At 37.4% G+C, this 17,189-nt stretch overlaps 1 protein-coding gene across 4 annotated transcripts in view; it reads left to right on the forward strand.

The window, feature by feature from the left end:
* Positions 1–17,189, forward strand: part of AGPS (alkylglycerone phosphate synthase) — a 99,123-nt gene that overhangs the window by 63,582 nt on the left and 18,352 nt on the right. For 3 of the 4 annotated variants that reach the window (XM_064514996.1, XM_064514997.1, XM_026092504.2), the window contains 7 exons: positions 137–217; positions 3,976–4,101; positions 6,196–6,304; positions 6,687–6,868; positions 10,966–11,017; positions 13,505–13,581; positions 16,993–17,105. In XM_064514996.1, the coding sequence (XP_064371066.1) occupies positions 137–217; positions 3,976–4,101; positions 6,196–6,304; positions 6,687–6,868; positions 10,966–11,017; positions 13,505–13,581; positions 16,993–17,105 (740 nt within the window). The remainder of the gene's footprint in view (positions 1–136; positions 218–3,975; positions 4,102–6,195; positions 6,305–6,686; positions 6,869–10,965; positions 11,018–13,504; positions 13,582–16,992; positions 17,106–17,189) is intronic. The other variant, XM_026092514.2, reaches the window with a different exon arrangement.

The following is a 17,189-nucleotide window of genomic DNA, read 5'->3' on the forward strand; positions in this document are numbered from 1 at the left end:
AATTCAGCTTCCACTGCTGTCACAAGTAGAATTGTATTATTAAATTTTATGAGCAAGTATGTTTGTCATATAGTGTTATGGAAGCAAGTAAACAAATCTCTAGTACTGATTCTTAATTTTGATTGTTTTTCAACAGAATCGGATTCTCTGGATAGATGAGAAAAACTTAACAGCTTGTGTAGAAGCTGGCATTGTTGGACAAGATTTGGAAAAACAGGTATTTTAAACTTGTCATCCAGTGTTTCTTCATATCATTCTTAAAGTTGCTCCTCATATCTTGTCTAAATCATTGAATTTCTGGTGTATTTTCATGCAGACTCTGGTCTGCTAAGCATTATATACATTACACTGGCTGCTGTATTTGATGTATATTAATTAAAACTACTGTTAGCTCTAGCTACAAAACACATGCAGTAATAAGGTGACAATTCATAGGATGTAATACTGTGCTTCCTCTTGCAGATCTTAGCTATGTCTTTTTGGGGGTTATAAGGCATAACACTTCATGATAGTTACAGACCAGGGAAAGTATGAATTGTCATTTTATGATGCATGTTTTAAATATTTTAATCAGAGGCAGAGTTTCCTCAGAAAGGTTGGAGCATACAGCAGGTTTGCTGCTGTTGATGCAGCTTAAAGTTCTCTAGAGGAGAGTTAAGGGAAGGATAGAGAGTAGTCCAAAGCATGGATTCAGTGGAAAATTAATCACTTCTCAGTGATTTTTAGATGCTTTTAATTGATTTATCAGACAAGCCACAGCATCTTCTCAGGGTCTTTTTCGGTGTTGCTCTATAATCAAGCAAGCTGCAGATACTTGCTACTATTCTTCAGGATGAACCATTCTGTTCATAGAAAGGATGATTTCTAGGACTTGCTTTATTTGACAGCTATATGCCATCTAAACTTTTTGAAGTGCCTAAATGCACTTTACAGATTTGCAAAAACTTGCTTGAAAAGTTTCTTTTGAACAGTGTCCCCTTTTTTGGGTGGAGGGGAGGGGAAGAAAACTTGTAAAGCTTTACCAACAGAGCAGTTTATGATGAGAGAGATGGCCTTTCATGTCTCTTATTTGATATTACATCAAACAATAAAAGGGAATATTTTAACCTTTCCAGATCTGGTTAAAGGTTAGAATTAAAAGAGTCAAAATGCAAGAAGTATAGTCCCTTAATTTAAATGAAGTTCTCTTCCTAGGGTGGTAGTTTCTGATATTTCCCTACTATTCTATCACTTAAGGTAAGGCATAATATGCTATAATAGGCAAAGGAATATTGTATATAATACAGCATATTATAGCATAAGTTGAAATAGTGCTGTCACAATTCTTCCATTTGAATCTCCTTTCTGATAGGAAACTAACTTTTCAATCAGGTTTTTCTCAACTATGTAAAAGGATACTGACTGTCAGCTTGTTCAGTGCTGAATATAAAGTTGTATTTGTACAAAGGTTTTAGCATACGGAATGACTCCGACTACCCTAGGAGCTTCAGTGTGACTCCCTCAATGAGCAGAGAATACAGAGTACAGAATACATCAATCTATTTTAAAGTGTGCCCATGTACTTGAAGGGTTTTTTATGCATATTTGAATTACAGAACTCTTAATGAGTGGGACATGATTAAGACAGACTCCTAGTGGTGCTTGTTCTCTCTAGTACAATCTGAGCATAACTGACTAGTATTACAGTTTTTGCCAATGCAAACTTCCACTGAAATACAGATGGAAGTGGGAATATACAGCTGGACACTGCAACAAAGGAAACTGCTTAAAAGATTTTTAATTCAGCTTGTAACTTGCTAGCCTTAAGCTTTGGATTGTAGAATTGGAGGCTGTTGGTGCACAGAAGGATTTTCACGAAAGGGTGGCATCAGTAAGACAGTTAAGTAGAGTAGAAAGCTCAACATCACTGGAGTAAAGGTGAGTACTTGTGAACATGTGACACACACAGCCAGAAGAAATGGGCAAGGCTTGGAGGGAACAAATTGTGTTCTAGAGGCTTGAGGAAGAAATGTGGAACTGGCCTGAGTTCCCACTAGAGCAGCAGTCAGAATGGAAAAGGCTTTCTCAGAAAAACTTAATGTCGTAGCAATAATCAAAAAAGAAATGTAAGAGTAAAATGAGTCTAATTTTAGGGCTGAGCTGTATTTGCAGCAGTAGCAAGGGATCTTAGTTCTGTTCTTTACTACATACGGGGAGATTACAAACATGAAATGTTGATGAGCACGCAAGGAAAGAAATCCAACTTTTGTTCATAAGTGGAAAGTCCAGTTTAAATGTCTTTACCAGCATTACCTAGGAATTATTTTGCAGTGAAGAGTTTTGGTGCCTCTTACTCTCTTCCTTGTTGTTCTTTGTGTGCTCACATTAACCAGTATGCTGTCTGATTTACAGATATCCTAAGTTTTACAACAGTAACTAAAATCAAGAGCTGTATTCAAAGAAGTAAGATTGAGAGAACTTGATTTTTGACAAGTTTGGTCATAAATGCTACAATGGTGCATTCAGAATTAACGTACACTTCACAAATTTGTCCATCATAGCTACTGATTGCAGTGTGATTAAGGCACCATTTTGTGTGGGATGAGAAGATTTATTCATAACTCCAGATGCCTCAGTGATGAGCTCTGTTGAAAAGCCTCTGAAGTTACTTGCTTTTATGCCAGAACAAAACATGGAATAATAGGTGGTAAATAAAGGCTAGAGGTGAAGAAAGGGTGATGAAGATGGAACAATATTTGATGCTGTTTTTGTAATGAATGTTATCCATCAGGTTATGATTCTATAGGGAAAAGCTAGTATGCGCTCATGTTTTCTGGATGATCATGCCATGCTGGCAATCTCTTATATTTGGGAAGTATGTAGCGTAATTACTTTTCTATCCTCTAAGTGGTCTTACCACATACAGGGAGTTCAGGCCAACTGCATTGCAGGTGCCTAGTCGGTTAAGTTTTCAAAAGCATTGTCTTTTGCTGCGCTTGTGCTTATGCCAGTGGTACAAATTGGTAAGTTGTGACTGAAGCAAACTTGTCATCGTGGGGAATGAGGAGGGTGCAGGCTTCAACCCTTTCCTGATATATGACCAGTAAGGATCTAAAAGCATAATCTCTGGTAAGAGAGCAATGAGCTCGGTGAATCGCTGTAGACATTACACAGAAGTGACTTTCAATCACTGAAGTTAGAATGATTTTGTACAGCAGAACGTAGTTAATGATCCGCGTCTATGTTGTATACTTACATAACTATCTCTAACTAGATTGTTACAGTTAGTACGAACTGATGGTCTCAAATGCACTAATACAGGTATTCAGTGTGAGACTGCTTTATCTCTATTTCTGTTGGCCTGTTCTGGTGCTGCAATTCTAAGGGCATTCAATAGACATCAGGTGCTGTGCAGATGGCAAAGCCAAACTAATACAGAAAAATGAGAAACAAGTGACTACTTAATGCATAGGAATGCATGATCTGCATCACAAATAGCTGACAGCATTGCATACAGGAAGCCCAGCCAGATGGCTGTATATTAAAACACATCACTCCTTGAGAGAATTAAGTACAGGCAATTTGGTCACATTTTCTGTAGACCCACTGCATATCATATTAGGATAGAAAGAACAAGAGATTAAGTGCCTTATTTATTGGCAATGTTTGTGTAAAGTTGACAGTTACTTAGTTATTTTTTCCATAGGCATTTGAACTGTACTTTCTTACAAACAATAGAGGTCTTGGTTTTAAAACACAGGGGAGGAGTATTATAGGTTGATCTACAGGACAGCATGTACACAGTAGAAGCAGAATCAATTTGCATCACGCTCAAGTATCAAAGCACAACTCATTTGTGACTGAATAATGAGGGGGAGGTGTGTGTTCAGGATACTTATTTGTGTTAAAAAAAGAAATCCCTGAACTAAAATATTGAGCCTTGGAGTATTAAGCAAATGCAGGCTGTGTGTGGAATATATTGTTTCCTTTCTTCAGCTTGCTGAAAGTGGCTTCTGTACAGGCCATGAACCAGATTCCATGGAATTCAGTTCCCTAGGAGGATGGGTAGCAACACGAGCATCAGGCATGAAAAAAAACATCTATGGAAACATTGAAGATCTGGTAAATATTTCTAATGCTTGTTCTAATTCATTCTCTTGATTGCTTGAAGGTTGAACTTTTGTAATGACTGATAATGAGGGAAAATGGAGGGTGAATTGCAGTTCTGTTAACAAGCGATAGTCCTAGCATCAAATTTTGATGGAGATGCTTGTTTGCCTGCTTTTAATATTAGTACTAATAATCCATGTCACTGATGTAAGAAGTTTGATATTTATTTATTTATTTATTTTGGGTACTCAGTGGCTAGCTTAAGCAATTGTTTCCCTGTCTTGACTCTGCCTTCTTCTGCTGTTTAGTGCTTTCTGTGACTGGTCCTGTTTTAATTTGTGATTAATCCATTCTATTTTTTAGTGGTTCCAAAATGCACATGCTGTCTTATCTGTTGTGCGTTCTTGAAGTTGTCTAGCTGGATCAGCTCATTCAGCCAGCAAACTAGTTCTCTTTCCACCCCCCACAAGCTAGTAGTTTTTCAAATCAGCAAGGTGATCTGATTGACCCTGTGGGCACACAATTGCTAAGTGGTATGCCACCACATGGTATGCAGGAGTCATGAGGAGAGAAGCAAGGGACTGGGAATGGCAGTCTTCTGCCTTTAAATCCATGTTAAGCATTAAAATACTGAGCCAGGTAACTTTTAAGCATATTTTTGACTTAAAAAAAATATTCTTTGTGCTCTAATGAGTAAATCAAAAGCACATCACTGTTCAGACTTTGCCTTCTCCTTTGACTTGATCTTCTAGCCTTCTCTAATTGTCCAGTAGATTGAAGAACCCTTCCACACCCTGGCTCTTTTTCATTCCTTTCCCTTGCTGTGACTAACTGAGGCAAGGTATCCTTATCACCTCAGGCTTTTTCATCAATGCATAGTTCAAACATTTTTTTCTGTGTACAGATGTGACATTTGCCTGTCAGTGAGCTTGGCAGGAACTAAATTGTTCAGTAGGTGTGACTTCAACAGAATAAATTGCTCGAACTTAAAGTATTATCTGTGCCTACTCCTGGAGTGTTACTGTATAGTGTAGTTTTGCTGGTATTAAGAGACGTGAAGCAGAAGGCTTTTCTGTCATGAGACCATAACTTCAAACTAAAACTTAGGTACTGAAACTGACATTAGAAGAAAATATATTTGAAAGGTGATTCAGAACAGTTCATGAGTTTCTTAATGTCATAATGAGAAAGGGGAAGTGTTTACCTTCTGGGAAAACTCTGTATCTAGAAATGAGCTGTTATATAAGCTGCTTAAAATCCACCTTCTTATTACAGAATCAACAGTTCATAAAATGCATGTAACAATATTCTTGAACAACTCAGAATTGGATGAAAATTACTTAGCTACCTCTGCTTGAATGTTTTAAAGCTGTTAGTGGAAGTTAAGTAATTTTGCTCCATTTGAAGGCTGTACTAAAATACATCCTTCCTTGCTATGAAACAATTGAATGCAGTATGAAAAATATGAATGCTCTGTATTGCATGTTCATGAATAATGCTGGAAGCAGCAAACCTTGAAAGAAACATTAAAAAAAAAAAAAAAAAAAAAACCTTCTAGCCTTACATATCAATTGGGCTTATGGCAAACTTAATATTGATAATCCACTTCACAAAGCTGTCTTCCCTCTTTCCTCCTATAGAAATATCTTTCTGTAGCAACTGATGCCTGAATCAGACTTGCTTTCTTTATCAAGCAGCAGTTTTAAAGCATAACTTAGGCAAGAAAGCATGTTCCTTCTGCTTCAAAAATCCCTTTTTTCCTCTGAAGCATTATGTATATCCTGGATTAAAGGTGCTGTCTACACTGAGAGAAACAAAGCAGCTTTAACCACTACTGTCTGCCTGCAGCCAACAGTTAATTTCATTTGGCAGGGACTTAGGAACAATCTGTTGTGTTGGCAAACTACATTGCATTAGAAATAATGGTTGGTAACAGTTCTCTGGTTATCCCAAAAGTTCTTGGGGCAGCCTACAGAACATCTAAAGCCTGCAAGGCTGAACTACATCAAGCTTAATACATGTTTTGTAGTGAATGAGTATTATCATTTAAAAAAAAAATCTGTGCTTAATGCTAGAATGTATAGTCATTGTATACTGTTTAAACAGGTGATTCATATAAAAATGGTAACTCCTAGAGGAATAGTAGAAAAAAACTGCCAAGTACCTCGCATGTCAACAGGACCTGACATCCATCACTTCATTATGGGATCTGAAGGTATAAACACAGTAATACCATATAACTGCATCTTAATTCAGCTTCTGTAATGGCTTTGATTTGAGTATCTCTAACACTGTAGCTTTCAGTGTGTTTATGGGTGACATTCTACAGGCGTGGATTTCTTGTATTGTGATAACACACTGAGACCTTAATTAGGGCCATGAAGTTATGTGGCTCTAAACAGATCTTGGAGTTACTCTGTATTTGTAGTAAGAAACCCTGTGATTTAGAGGGTAGCTTGTAGGATTTTTACTATGTAAATTGTCAGGGATAAATCATCTAGGAGTTTAGTTTTGAATTTTGGGGACTCCTAACTTCTTGGTAAACAGTTGCTATTAAGTTGGGAACTTTTTTTTTTCTTTTTTTCTTTTTTTCACAGTTGGGAACTGCATCTTCCAGCACTTTACTGCCTCATTTTTCTTTTTCCCTGAAGGAACTCTTGGAGTGGTTACTGAAGTTACAATAAAGATTCGCCCAGTCCCTGAGTACCAGAAGTATGGCTCTGTGGTCTTCCCCAACTTTGAAAGAGGGGTGGCCTGCTTGAGGGAGGTGGCAAAGCAGGTAAAGAGAAGCTGTATGTTGACTTTGTGCAAGAACACTGATTCTAGCCTTGTCCTGAGTCTAGTGCTAAGGGTAGGCTGATGCTCCAGTCTACCATTTTTGGCAATTTACGGTAAACAAAGAGATCATGTGGAAGTCAATAATTGTATATGGCCAAGTGAGACTTCCCAAAATGATCCAATTGAGGACTGAGCAGGTTCTGCATTTAGACAGGTACTGAGCCAAACTATGGATGTACCTTTTCATGGCTCTTTTTCAGTGGGAGTTAATAGCATATTCCAGCACAGGATTTGGCTTTGCGTCTCCATCAGTGGAGAGTTTTGTCGTCAGGTTCATTCAGGACTAGGATGATGGGAACAGTATTTATTTGTGTGTTGCAACTTAATTCCAGTAAAGAACAGCTGGATTCATGGGTGATACAGGAACAAAAGTCATGCAATGGAAGGATATGGCCTATGCTTACAGGGGATAGAAAATGCTCATTGAAGGCCGGTGAGCTGGATGTCTTCAGTTGAAATTGCGCTTGCACCTCAGGATTTAAGTAGAACCTTCTCAATAGTGTGCTCAAACACTAGGAAAATGGGCTTCAGTTAGCAAAACTTGGCCATAAGTGTCCAAATTGTGTTAAAGCTTTTTCTCATGGCTCTGCTTCCAAGCAAATATTGCAATATATAGCCTCTTTCTTCATGAGCTTAGACTAACTTTTCTTGGCTCTGCCTAAAAAGTACCAAATCATTTCTGTGCATAGTAGAATGCAGCTTGAATTGGGGAAAGCATTTCAGAAATACTTTAATGATTGCCAAACTAAACACAACTTTATATTTTCCAGCAATGGATCTAAATTAATGATTTAGTGTTCCAAGCCAGATGTTCAAACTGGTATATGAATGATATGTATGCTAGTCAGCAGCACTTGCCAGTTCTTCTGTCACATACTTCCACTGTTGGTACTTATCCTTCCTCTTAATGGTACCTAAGCAGACTGTTTGGGAACAGTTAACTATATGGCCAACCAACAGTTTAAGTCAATTTAAGGAGCTACTGTCTTTTTTTCTCCCCTTTAAGCCTATAGCTAGATAAAAGGCAGTATTCATCACTTACTGTTCCCATTCTAAACTTCTGTTGCTGCTGCTGTTTTTGCTGATTTGCTTAATCCTGGACTACTTATTCCTTTCTCTGTGCCCTCTCACATCAATCTTGGTAGTAGTCACTAATCTTCTTTATCTGAGAAGCTCAGGTTTGTCTGTGTTGGTCTACTTTAATGCAAGGATAACCAACCTGCAGGTTGTAGGCTGTCTGTCCCATAAAAATCACTCATCCAATCTGTTCTGTCAACCTGCCCGGCCAGCTATTCTCTTAATTCTCCTTTCTCATGTCCTTTTTTCTGTCATGTGACCAAATATACATTAACCATGTGATAGGGGTGAACATGTCAAATCAAGTGACAGAGGAGTGCTTCTGTGTCCACATGTCTGGATGAAGACTTGCCTAAATTTCAGGCGATCTGTCATGTTCTTCTATGTTGGTTGCACATCTTAGTATGTGACTGGACATGACAATCTCAGATTACATGAAGTAGCATGTATACATATGTATGACCTGTTTGCCTAATGAAAGGTAGCTGTTCTTACTGGTTTCCAGACTTCTGCGCAATGCAGAATCCAGATTGGACCCAGATGTGGATTTTGATCACCATCTAATGGCAGAATGTAGCTGCTTTTCATTGAATAGTATATGTATTTTTGACATAGCAACATAAATCTAATATCTGACAAGCAACTTGATTAGATCTTTGTATACTATGGCTATTCAGAAAACCACCGAAATACTTGAAGGCCAAAGATCTTTGGACTATAACCATGTTGGATTGAGAAGTGACAATTGAAATCTTTTGAACAATAATGTTAAAGACATTTCTTACTGTAAGTGTATTCTTAGTGCAACTGTATTAGAATGAGAACATTTTTAGTGTTAAAGAATGTGACAGTGTAGTCACTCTTCTTTCTGTTCTTGAAACTTGCAAGAGATTTCAGTTATGCTGCTGGCTAATCTCAGTCTTTCCTGAAAAAAGAAAGAGTTGGAAGTCTGTTCTATTCCCATACACTAGTACTCAGTTTTTCCTTTTTTGGTAGTTATAGCTACAAACTTCCCATCTTTACTGCAGATGTCCGCTGAAAATGCGAATTATCTTCATTCAGAAGCAAAATCATTACAGAGCATTCAGTGGTTGATAAACTGGAGGCAGTGACATTTTCAGCTAGCACAGCTAGGGCAACAGGAGTAGCCTGGGGCCTGAGCTGCACCTCCCCACAGGTTGGGATAAGCCTAAGTAAGCACTGGCTGTAGATTATGACAGATGTGGTTCCAAGTTGGCAAAATTGCACCTTTCTTCAGTATTGTCGTTGCTAGGGGAAGCTTTACATGTTTGCTGTCTTACCCAAAAACTTAAGCGAGTCTGCCTTGGTTTGGTAGATCATGCATGTGCAGACTACTGCTGTTTCACTGTTGCGAAAACAAATTTGTTTTACGAAAATTGGGAAAAGGCAGCTTGTTAGCTGAGAAGACACTGTCCACCTCTAACATAGTCAAAGGTACTGTCCTGATGTCTGGACAGTCTCCTCTATTTCATCATGCTCTTCAGTCTAAATATCACAGCAATGGGATGCATATTAGGGCTCCTGTTAGTTCCAAGATTCTGTCAAAGGTAGTGTCATGTATGTAGAAGACTTTAAAAAAAAGGGGAAAAAAAAAAGGCACTTTTGCTTTCCTTCAGGTGCTTCTCCTAAAGGTTTTTGGTATATTGACTTTCAGTGTTGTCTTAAGAGTAGTAGCATTTTGATCAGTGCTTGTAATAAGCAGGGGATCCTTGTCTGTATCTCAGGCGGTGGGAGGGGAGTGCAGGTGCTGCCTCTTCCAGAAAAAAATAAAAAGTAAAATGCAAAGCTCTGACTCCTATTAAAAAAAAAAAAAAAAGTAAGTTGTGTCAGCATGGAGTTTCTGATGAAAATAAAACACACTCGATATGTGCCAGTTGCTTTTTCATGCTAGAGTTAAATTTAGTGAAGCTCTAACTTATAGTAACTAAATTCAAATGCAAAAAACTTGAATCACTGCATTTCCTATGGAATTAATCTAGCCTATTTTGAGATGCTTAGCATTGAAGTGCTCTGCATAAATTGTGCTATGCTGTGAGAATTAATTCTCACAATCTGAATGGGTGTGAGTAGTCTGATTTCTCTTCTGGGGGAAAAAAATTAAATAGTCAACCTAGAGTGAATCTCAAATACCTAATAGTTGTGCTTTATCACAAGTTCTGATGCTTTTGGGACTCTAATCCTACCACTTGTAACTTGGATAATATTTTTAGATTGCACAGTCCAGTGAACGCTGAAAATCAGTATAACAATTACCAGAATATCTGTAAATCTAAAACTCTGTTTTGGTGGTTTTTCTTCTTAGTGTTTTTAAGAAAACTGGGCAAGATGGTCAGTTTTTTAAAACAGATATCACAAGGAGAGGGACAGAAGGTTGCAGGTTTTCTTGACTCCTTCTTTTGTCTCTAACTTCCATAGAAATGTATTTGCAGACTTCATAGTCAATCCAGTGGAAGAGTTAGGCATTAGTAGTTCAGATCACCTTAACCCTGAGTCCCCAAAGCTTCCTCACAAACATCCCTACCCAATATAAACAGAATAAGTTCAGCAGAAACTGTTCTAGTTGTGATACCCCGTGTATATTCTAAAGAAGGCTAATAGTATTTTGTGTTGTATCTACAAGTGGATATATACTGTTAAACGTAAAACCACTTTTATTTGTATGGTGCAGCAGAGTTGAGCTCAAACTGAAAATTCTCGGTGCAGTATATCTGAACATACTTTGTTGATGTTGCTCTTCGAGTGAGAAAAAGCTTACCATTGCCCCTTTTCAGTGATAAAAACTAAAATGTGTAGTAGTTATGGCCATGTCTCTGGTAACAAAACGTGCTGCTTTTGTGTAATTTTTTTTTAAATGAAAATGTGATTGTCATGCATTTCAGTAAAATTGTGTTCACAATCTCTTTAATTCTTCCCCCTCATTCCTGCAACATTGCCCCCAAGAGATGTGCTCCTGCATCAATTCGCCTTGTGGACAATGCACAGTTTCAGTTTGGTAAGTTCATGCATCTTGTCTCAAATGAATATCTGTTTCCAATGGCTCTATTTTTTAGTAGCTTAAGTTTGTCTTATCTGGCATTTTTTTTTTCTTCAAAAGTAGACAAAGTAATGAACCCCAAGATCAAGCTCCAGACAGTGCCATAACACTTACTGTCTGGAAAAGTCCATCTTCCCCTCTGGAAAAGCAAGATTGGATGCAACAATCAGTAAAGAACCATACTCTGCATATAGGTACATAAGACTTCTGAGACATTTCCCTTCTTACTAAAACTGTATAAATCATAGTCTCCTGGAGACTTTGAAATTCTTGAGGTTCTACCACTATTTTGCTGTAAAGGAATGGAGCTCATATTTTTGTGTTACAGTACTTGAAACATTGCTGCTAAAAGCACTTACGAAGTCAGGTGTCTAAAAAGGGAAATTCAGCATGTAGTAGTAACATGCACCTTATTACTTTAAAGGTAAGTCGATTGGTTCCTTGAAACTTCATAAAAGCATCACAGATGGTGAATAGATTCCTGAGAAGCAACAGTTTATTTTGGAAAAGTGTATTTATTCTAATTGGCAATGATTATGCTTGGGTGGGATGGAGGCAAAGACACACTTGTCAAGTGAGCTGTATATTTTTAAAAGAAAAAGCCTACAGCTTAATTGTGTTTGCATGCAGTTATGGCATTACTTATGTCCGAGCTTCTAAGTATGTAAGTAAAAATCAAGCTAGTAGAAGATTATTAAGCCCAAAGATTTGGTAGAAGTTTTAACTAGTTTCAGTACAGAGATAGAACAATGTCAGACCTGCAGAGTGATCGTATTTGAGCTTATCTTAGGGGAAATGATCAGGTAAAACTGTAGGAACTTTGACAAAAGTATTCTAGCTCGGGACACTTTTGAAGAGTCCCTGGAATTCCACTATGTAAGGAGATAATAATTTACAGTATACCAAGTTTTTGCTGAGACTGTGGTATTTTGATTGTGCTCACAATACGAAAATGTAAAATCTGATTGACCTTGAAAACCTCTATTTTAATACCATTTGAAAGAGTTGGAATTTATTAACTCAGTTTTGGATAGAAGTATCAGTGATGAATCTTGACTTTAAATGGTGTTAGTCTGATGGTATTGAGAAAGTTGAACATTCTTTTTGATCCCAGAAAGTCAAGATCTGTAGGTGTGGTATGTTTTGGTTTTTATATGTGTATATATATGCACATATGTAAAAATGAAGATCGAGCAAGCCTTGCTGCTTGCTCTGGCCATCTTTTCTGTTGCGCTATTTCTCTCAGACATTGAGAGCAGAAGGCAGAGGAGTTTGTGCTTTCTTTTTAATTGGAAACAACTCTGACTATTTATAAGCTTTAAATCCAACGCCAGAAAAATCAATATTCCACTTTGCAGCTTTGATCTGAGGTTGGTTGTTTGGTTACCCATGAGAGAGAGTTTTAGGTTTATTTGAGATATTTAGGAAATTTTTCTTGTAGTTGTTAAGTAGATTTAAATTCACTCGCTTTTACAGATTGTGGTTTAATAAATTCATGTCCTTTCATTACTTTATCTGGTGCTGCTTTTTTTTCTCTTGCATGTTCACTTAAGTGTGTTTCTGGGTATACTCTTTGGGGTTTGCTCTTATCTGCATAGCGTACAAGGGAGAGTCCCTCCTTCCTGAAGAGAGGTAAAGGATAATCAGTTACTGAAGTTCATGCTTTATTCAGGAGGAAATACTTTGTGAAGTATTTTAGAAGGAAGTATCATGTAAATGGTGCATAACTTTTTTTATGAATTGGGCTCACAGCATGTAGGCCAGATGCAAGACTGTTAAAATGAAGCAGTTACGGGAGTTCAGAAGTTGCTTGTAACTGAAAACAATGGAACAAATAGTAAAAGGCTTTCATCTCAATTAAACCCAGTCCTGAGGCAGAGATGTTAATTTAACAGACTCCAAGACACCATTTATATATCCTGGTAATTGTAGTTCTCTGTATGTGATTAAGGAAGCAATTACTAGTTTTATGTAGAAAATTTTGCACAAGTGACATAACCATTAAAGGAAAAATTGCTTAACTCCTTACTTGCACCGTTTTTGGCTGCTGGTTTCAGTGGTGGTTTTGGCATAACTTTAAAAAGGTCACTGGTTTTGCTTAGTTTTATAGAATAAAGACTAATGAAGTGCTTTTTAAGAAACTTTCCATGTATTATGTGCTTGTGAAGATCTAAACTTGGTCAGCCTTAATTACATCTCTGCATGAAGAAGTGTTAAATGGAATATTCATGCAGTTACGCATGTGCCTTTTAAAAATTAATAAAAACCTCTTCCTAAATCATTTTTCTAAATGAACAAAGAAAAGTCCCTTCAATTATGGTAATTGAAGTGCTCCAAGTGATTCTTGCAGCTTTACCTACCAACTATTTTCTTTGTTTACTGGTTGAGCTAGGAATTTTAAGATTGTCTGCCTAAACACACTTTTTTCCACTTCTTTTGCCAAAGGTCATGCTCTTAAACCACAAGTTGCTTCCATTTTTACATCATTTTTGGATGGACTGAAAAAATTCTACATCACAAAGGTACCTGGTTTTGGTTTTAATACTGTTTGGAACTTTGCATGCTGTTCATAGAATTCGAGATTTTTGGTGTGCTGTCTCCAATGCAGCTGAGTTAATGAGTGTAACAGACCCTACGTTGTAGGAAATTGCACATCAGTTAATTGGACAATCTCAAGGTGTTTTAATCCAAAACGGGATTATCTGTTTGAGCAGTTACTCCATGAGAGCTAATCTCTAGTCATGTATGCAGATAAGTGTCTTGTCTAACAATGAAAGTGACAGAGCAAGACTGGAACCAAAATACTTAACTGATGATCCGTGGATTCTAAATTAATACTGGTGGAGTGAGGCTAGCATTTTACAGTTTTCTTGTATCTTCCCTGGATTTTGTCAAGCTATAACCTACCTTGTTATTGCACTAAACTAGAATTTTGGAAGAACCTCAAGATATTTTTCTTGAGTTTCCCATGTAGATTGTTCTTGGAATTCATCTAAATAGGTACCTGTTTTTAATCCAGGATCAGTAGGTACAAGAATGATTTCACCTAGGCTTATATATAAACAAACCTGTCTTGTTGCTGACTTTTTTACTAAAATACACTTACTAAAGAGTTCACACAAATACAAGTATTCTAATGTAGAAAATAATATTATCTCATACTTAGATACCTGTTGAGTTAGGAGGAGCATATGGTAAAGATTCCATTCTAATCTGATAGTACTGAGTATCTTCAAAGAGCAGGCATGTTTGAGAGACTTAATGGCTAGTATGGGTGTTCCTGAGCAGATTCTGCTGAAGTGGCAGAAGAGAAAGAAGCAGAAAGTGCCATGGACTTGTCTTGCTTGGAAACCATGTTAGGTTTAGAGATGGCCTGGAAATAATTCTGCCTCCCCTCCCCAGGCTGTTGTGACGCAAGAATATTCAAAGAAATGAGACTTTTAGCAATATGATCTTTATCAGTTTTGAAACCATAATCCTAGTAAGCAATGTCTACTGCAACAAGCATCACCACTTACCCAGAAAGGTTGTATTACAATTCCAATTCTTCTAGCTCTGCAAGAAGGAAAGAATATTTGGAAAAATACGAAATATGCTATGTAATACTGATGCAGAGAGTGCAAGTTAGTGACCAGTTTGCATTTCTCATGCTAGGGCTCAGTCCTCTGGAGTATACAAGCAACTCTCACTTCAGTAAAATTCCCAACTGGGAAGGGAGGTGGGAGTAGTGAAAGGAACAGTTTTGATGACCCTGAGGTGGCTGCCATTGCCAGGTGCCCTGGGAGCAAGATACTCAGCTCCATCATACAGAGAAGTAGTAGGGTCCTTGGGAACTCAGTTACCTTTCATCTATGAACTGCTCCCCATAATTTGTGGTGTGACTCTTTATGGATTGTGATGACCCTTTTGATCCCTTTCCATATGAAGACTTCTGTGTGGCTTGGAGGGTCAAAGTTCAGACAGTCATGTATGAGTCCTTTAATGCAGTATGTTATGAAACTTTGGTACTACTGTTCCTCCTTGTCTGGGCAGGTGGGGAAGAAAATGGAGTCAAAGCAAAGTAGATCACCGAATAGCATTGGCAAATCGGAACAAAAGTAGAAAAACACTTACTTCACTTAAATGTTGTACCTTTATGATTTAGGTAGTGTCAACTCACTCTTGCCTTAAGTGCTTGTATTAATGCTTACATTAAAATAGGGACAAAGTCTTTCTGGTTTACTCCTTCATAAAGTTTGGGACTGCTCATTAGTTCACAAATGGTCTAGGTATTTTGCCTGTCTGCCAGTTCACACTGTAGTTACTCTCTCCAATGTCCCTTGAAGAGCACTGTAAAGTATTGGCTGGTCATTGCAGTAGAAAGATAGACTAGAAGAAAGAATCTATGCTAGAGGAAATACAAATCATTCTAGAATGAGAAGTGGCAGTAAATAGTGCCTTAATAGACCTTTATACTTCTGCTTGGCGTTTATCACTGTAGGAATAGTCTTTCTACTTTCTTTCTACTTGTGTTAGCTATGCTGGTTTTGTAGGATTAATGAATGAGACAGATTTTTTTTGCCTAGGGAGATGTATTTTGTTTCCCAGTAGTTTTCAAAGTATTCTTTTCTTGAGGGTGGTGCATTTGTTTTCCAAAATACTAATTTGGACATCCTTGACCTGGGATGACCATGCAGATTTCAGGCTATCAGTTGGAGAACTGAGCCACCCATGAGATACCATGCCTTCTCACTGTGTTTTTGGGATGCTCCTGTTACTTGCTGTACAGTTAATCTGTTCAGTCAAGGAAATATTTCCTTGAATGGTCATAACTGGCGTCTTCCCAACATAACTGTTGTACACAAAAGATGAATTTGAATGTCTCAACTACTAATGTAAACTTCATAAAAGTTGGTTCAGCCCTAAGCAAGAAGTTACCACAAATAGATTGGAGACTAGGAGATGAACGCCACTGGAAAGGCAAGGGTGTTTTTAAAAAAAACAAACAAAAAACCCCCCTTGTTATATTGATCAATATTAGAACATATTAGAAATACATATTGCCAATTTTTGCCCTGTTGTAGAATAAAATTTAGTTAACATTCCAATCTTATTTCTCTCTATTCTTCCTGAAATCTAGTCAGTAGTAGTAATTCACTAGATCTGATTAATAATCAGAAAGTTATATAGAAAATAAGTAAGGCTCTTACTCTTTGGGCCACTCATGAAAATTTGACTCTTGCCTCTTCAACTCTTATTCCTGGAACAAAGCCATGCAGACAGCCTGACTGCATTAGTGTTAAACCTTTGATGCAGTTTTCTTTCTATTTCCACTGGGATATGCTCCCTGCACAATTTTAAACATTAATTTCCCTCCTTTCCATAGTGCTTTCCCAGATTTAGAGTTTTTCTGTGGTATGCTACTGATATGACTGCTTTGAGAGCAGTGTAACATTTATGGTCATCATCTTAACGGAATAATTGATAGAATATGTGTCTCCTTATTGCTCGAAGTATTTAAGAACTGTTCTTTTTTTTTTTTTTTCAGCAGTAGACAGCTGTTGTGTTTATCTTGCTTGCTTTGACAGGGAAGCAAAGGTGACTGAGGTGTCTCTGTTGCTGCTTCAGTGGGTTTGCGAGTGTTTGTCCCATTAAGGGAATAATGTCTGTGTTCAAGTTTTATATGTGTATGAGGAATGCCTTTATTCTTGTGTTGAGTAGAACTACTCTTGCTTGTAATTTAAGTCAAACCTCTACTCTTCAGAGCTGTTCATATGTGAAGAAAACTTGATTGTTTTGGAAAGTAAACTTTGAAAAATTGTTTTTCCTTTTCTCTTGAATGCAATAACATTCATTAACCTGAGTGCACTTTATGTACTTGAAAAGCAAATTAAGAACTTGTCACTTGTGTTCTGTTACACAGGCTATGACATAATGTTTCTTTCTTTTTGCAGTTTAAAGGATTTGATCCCAACGTACTGTGTGTAGCTACCTTACTTTTTGAGGGTGACAGAGAGAAGGTTCTTCAGCATGAAAAGCAAGTTTATGATATTGCCACCAAGTTTGGGTATGCTTTTCAAAGAACTCTTTCATATGAAGCTGCAAGTTAACTGTCCAGGAGTAAATAAAGCTACTCTATTTTTATAGCAAT

This window comes from Dromaius novaehollandiae, chromosome 7 (assembly GCF_036370855.1).
Source record: "Dromaius novaehollandiae isolate bDroNov1 chromosome 7, bDroNov1.hap1, whole genome shotgun sequence".
Taxonomy (NCBI): domain Eukaryota; kingdom Metazoa; phylum Chordata; class Aves; order Casuariiformes; family Dromaiidae; genus Dromaius; species Dromaius novaehollandiae.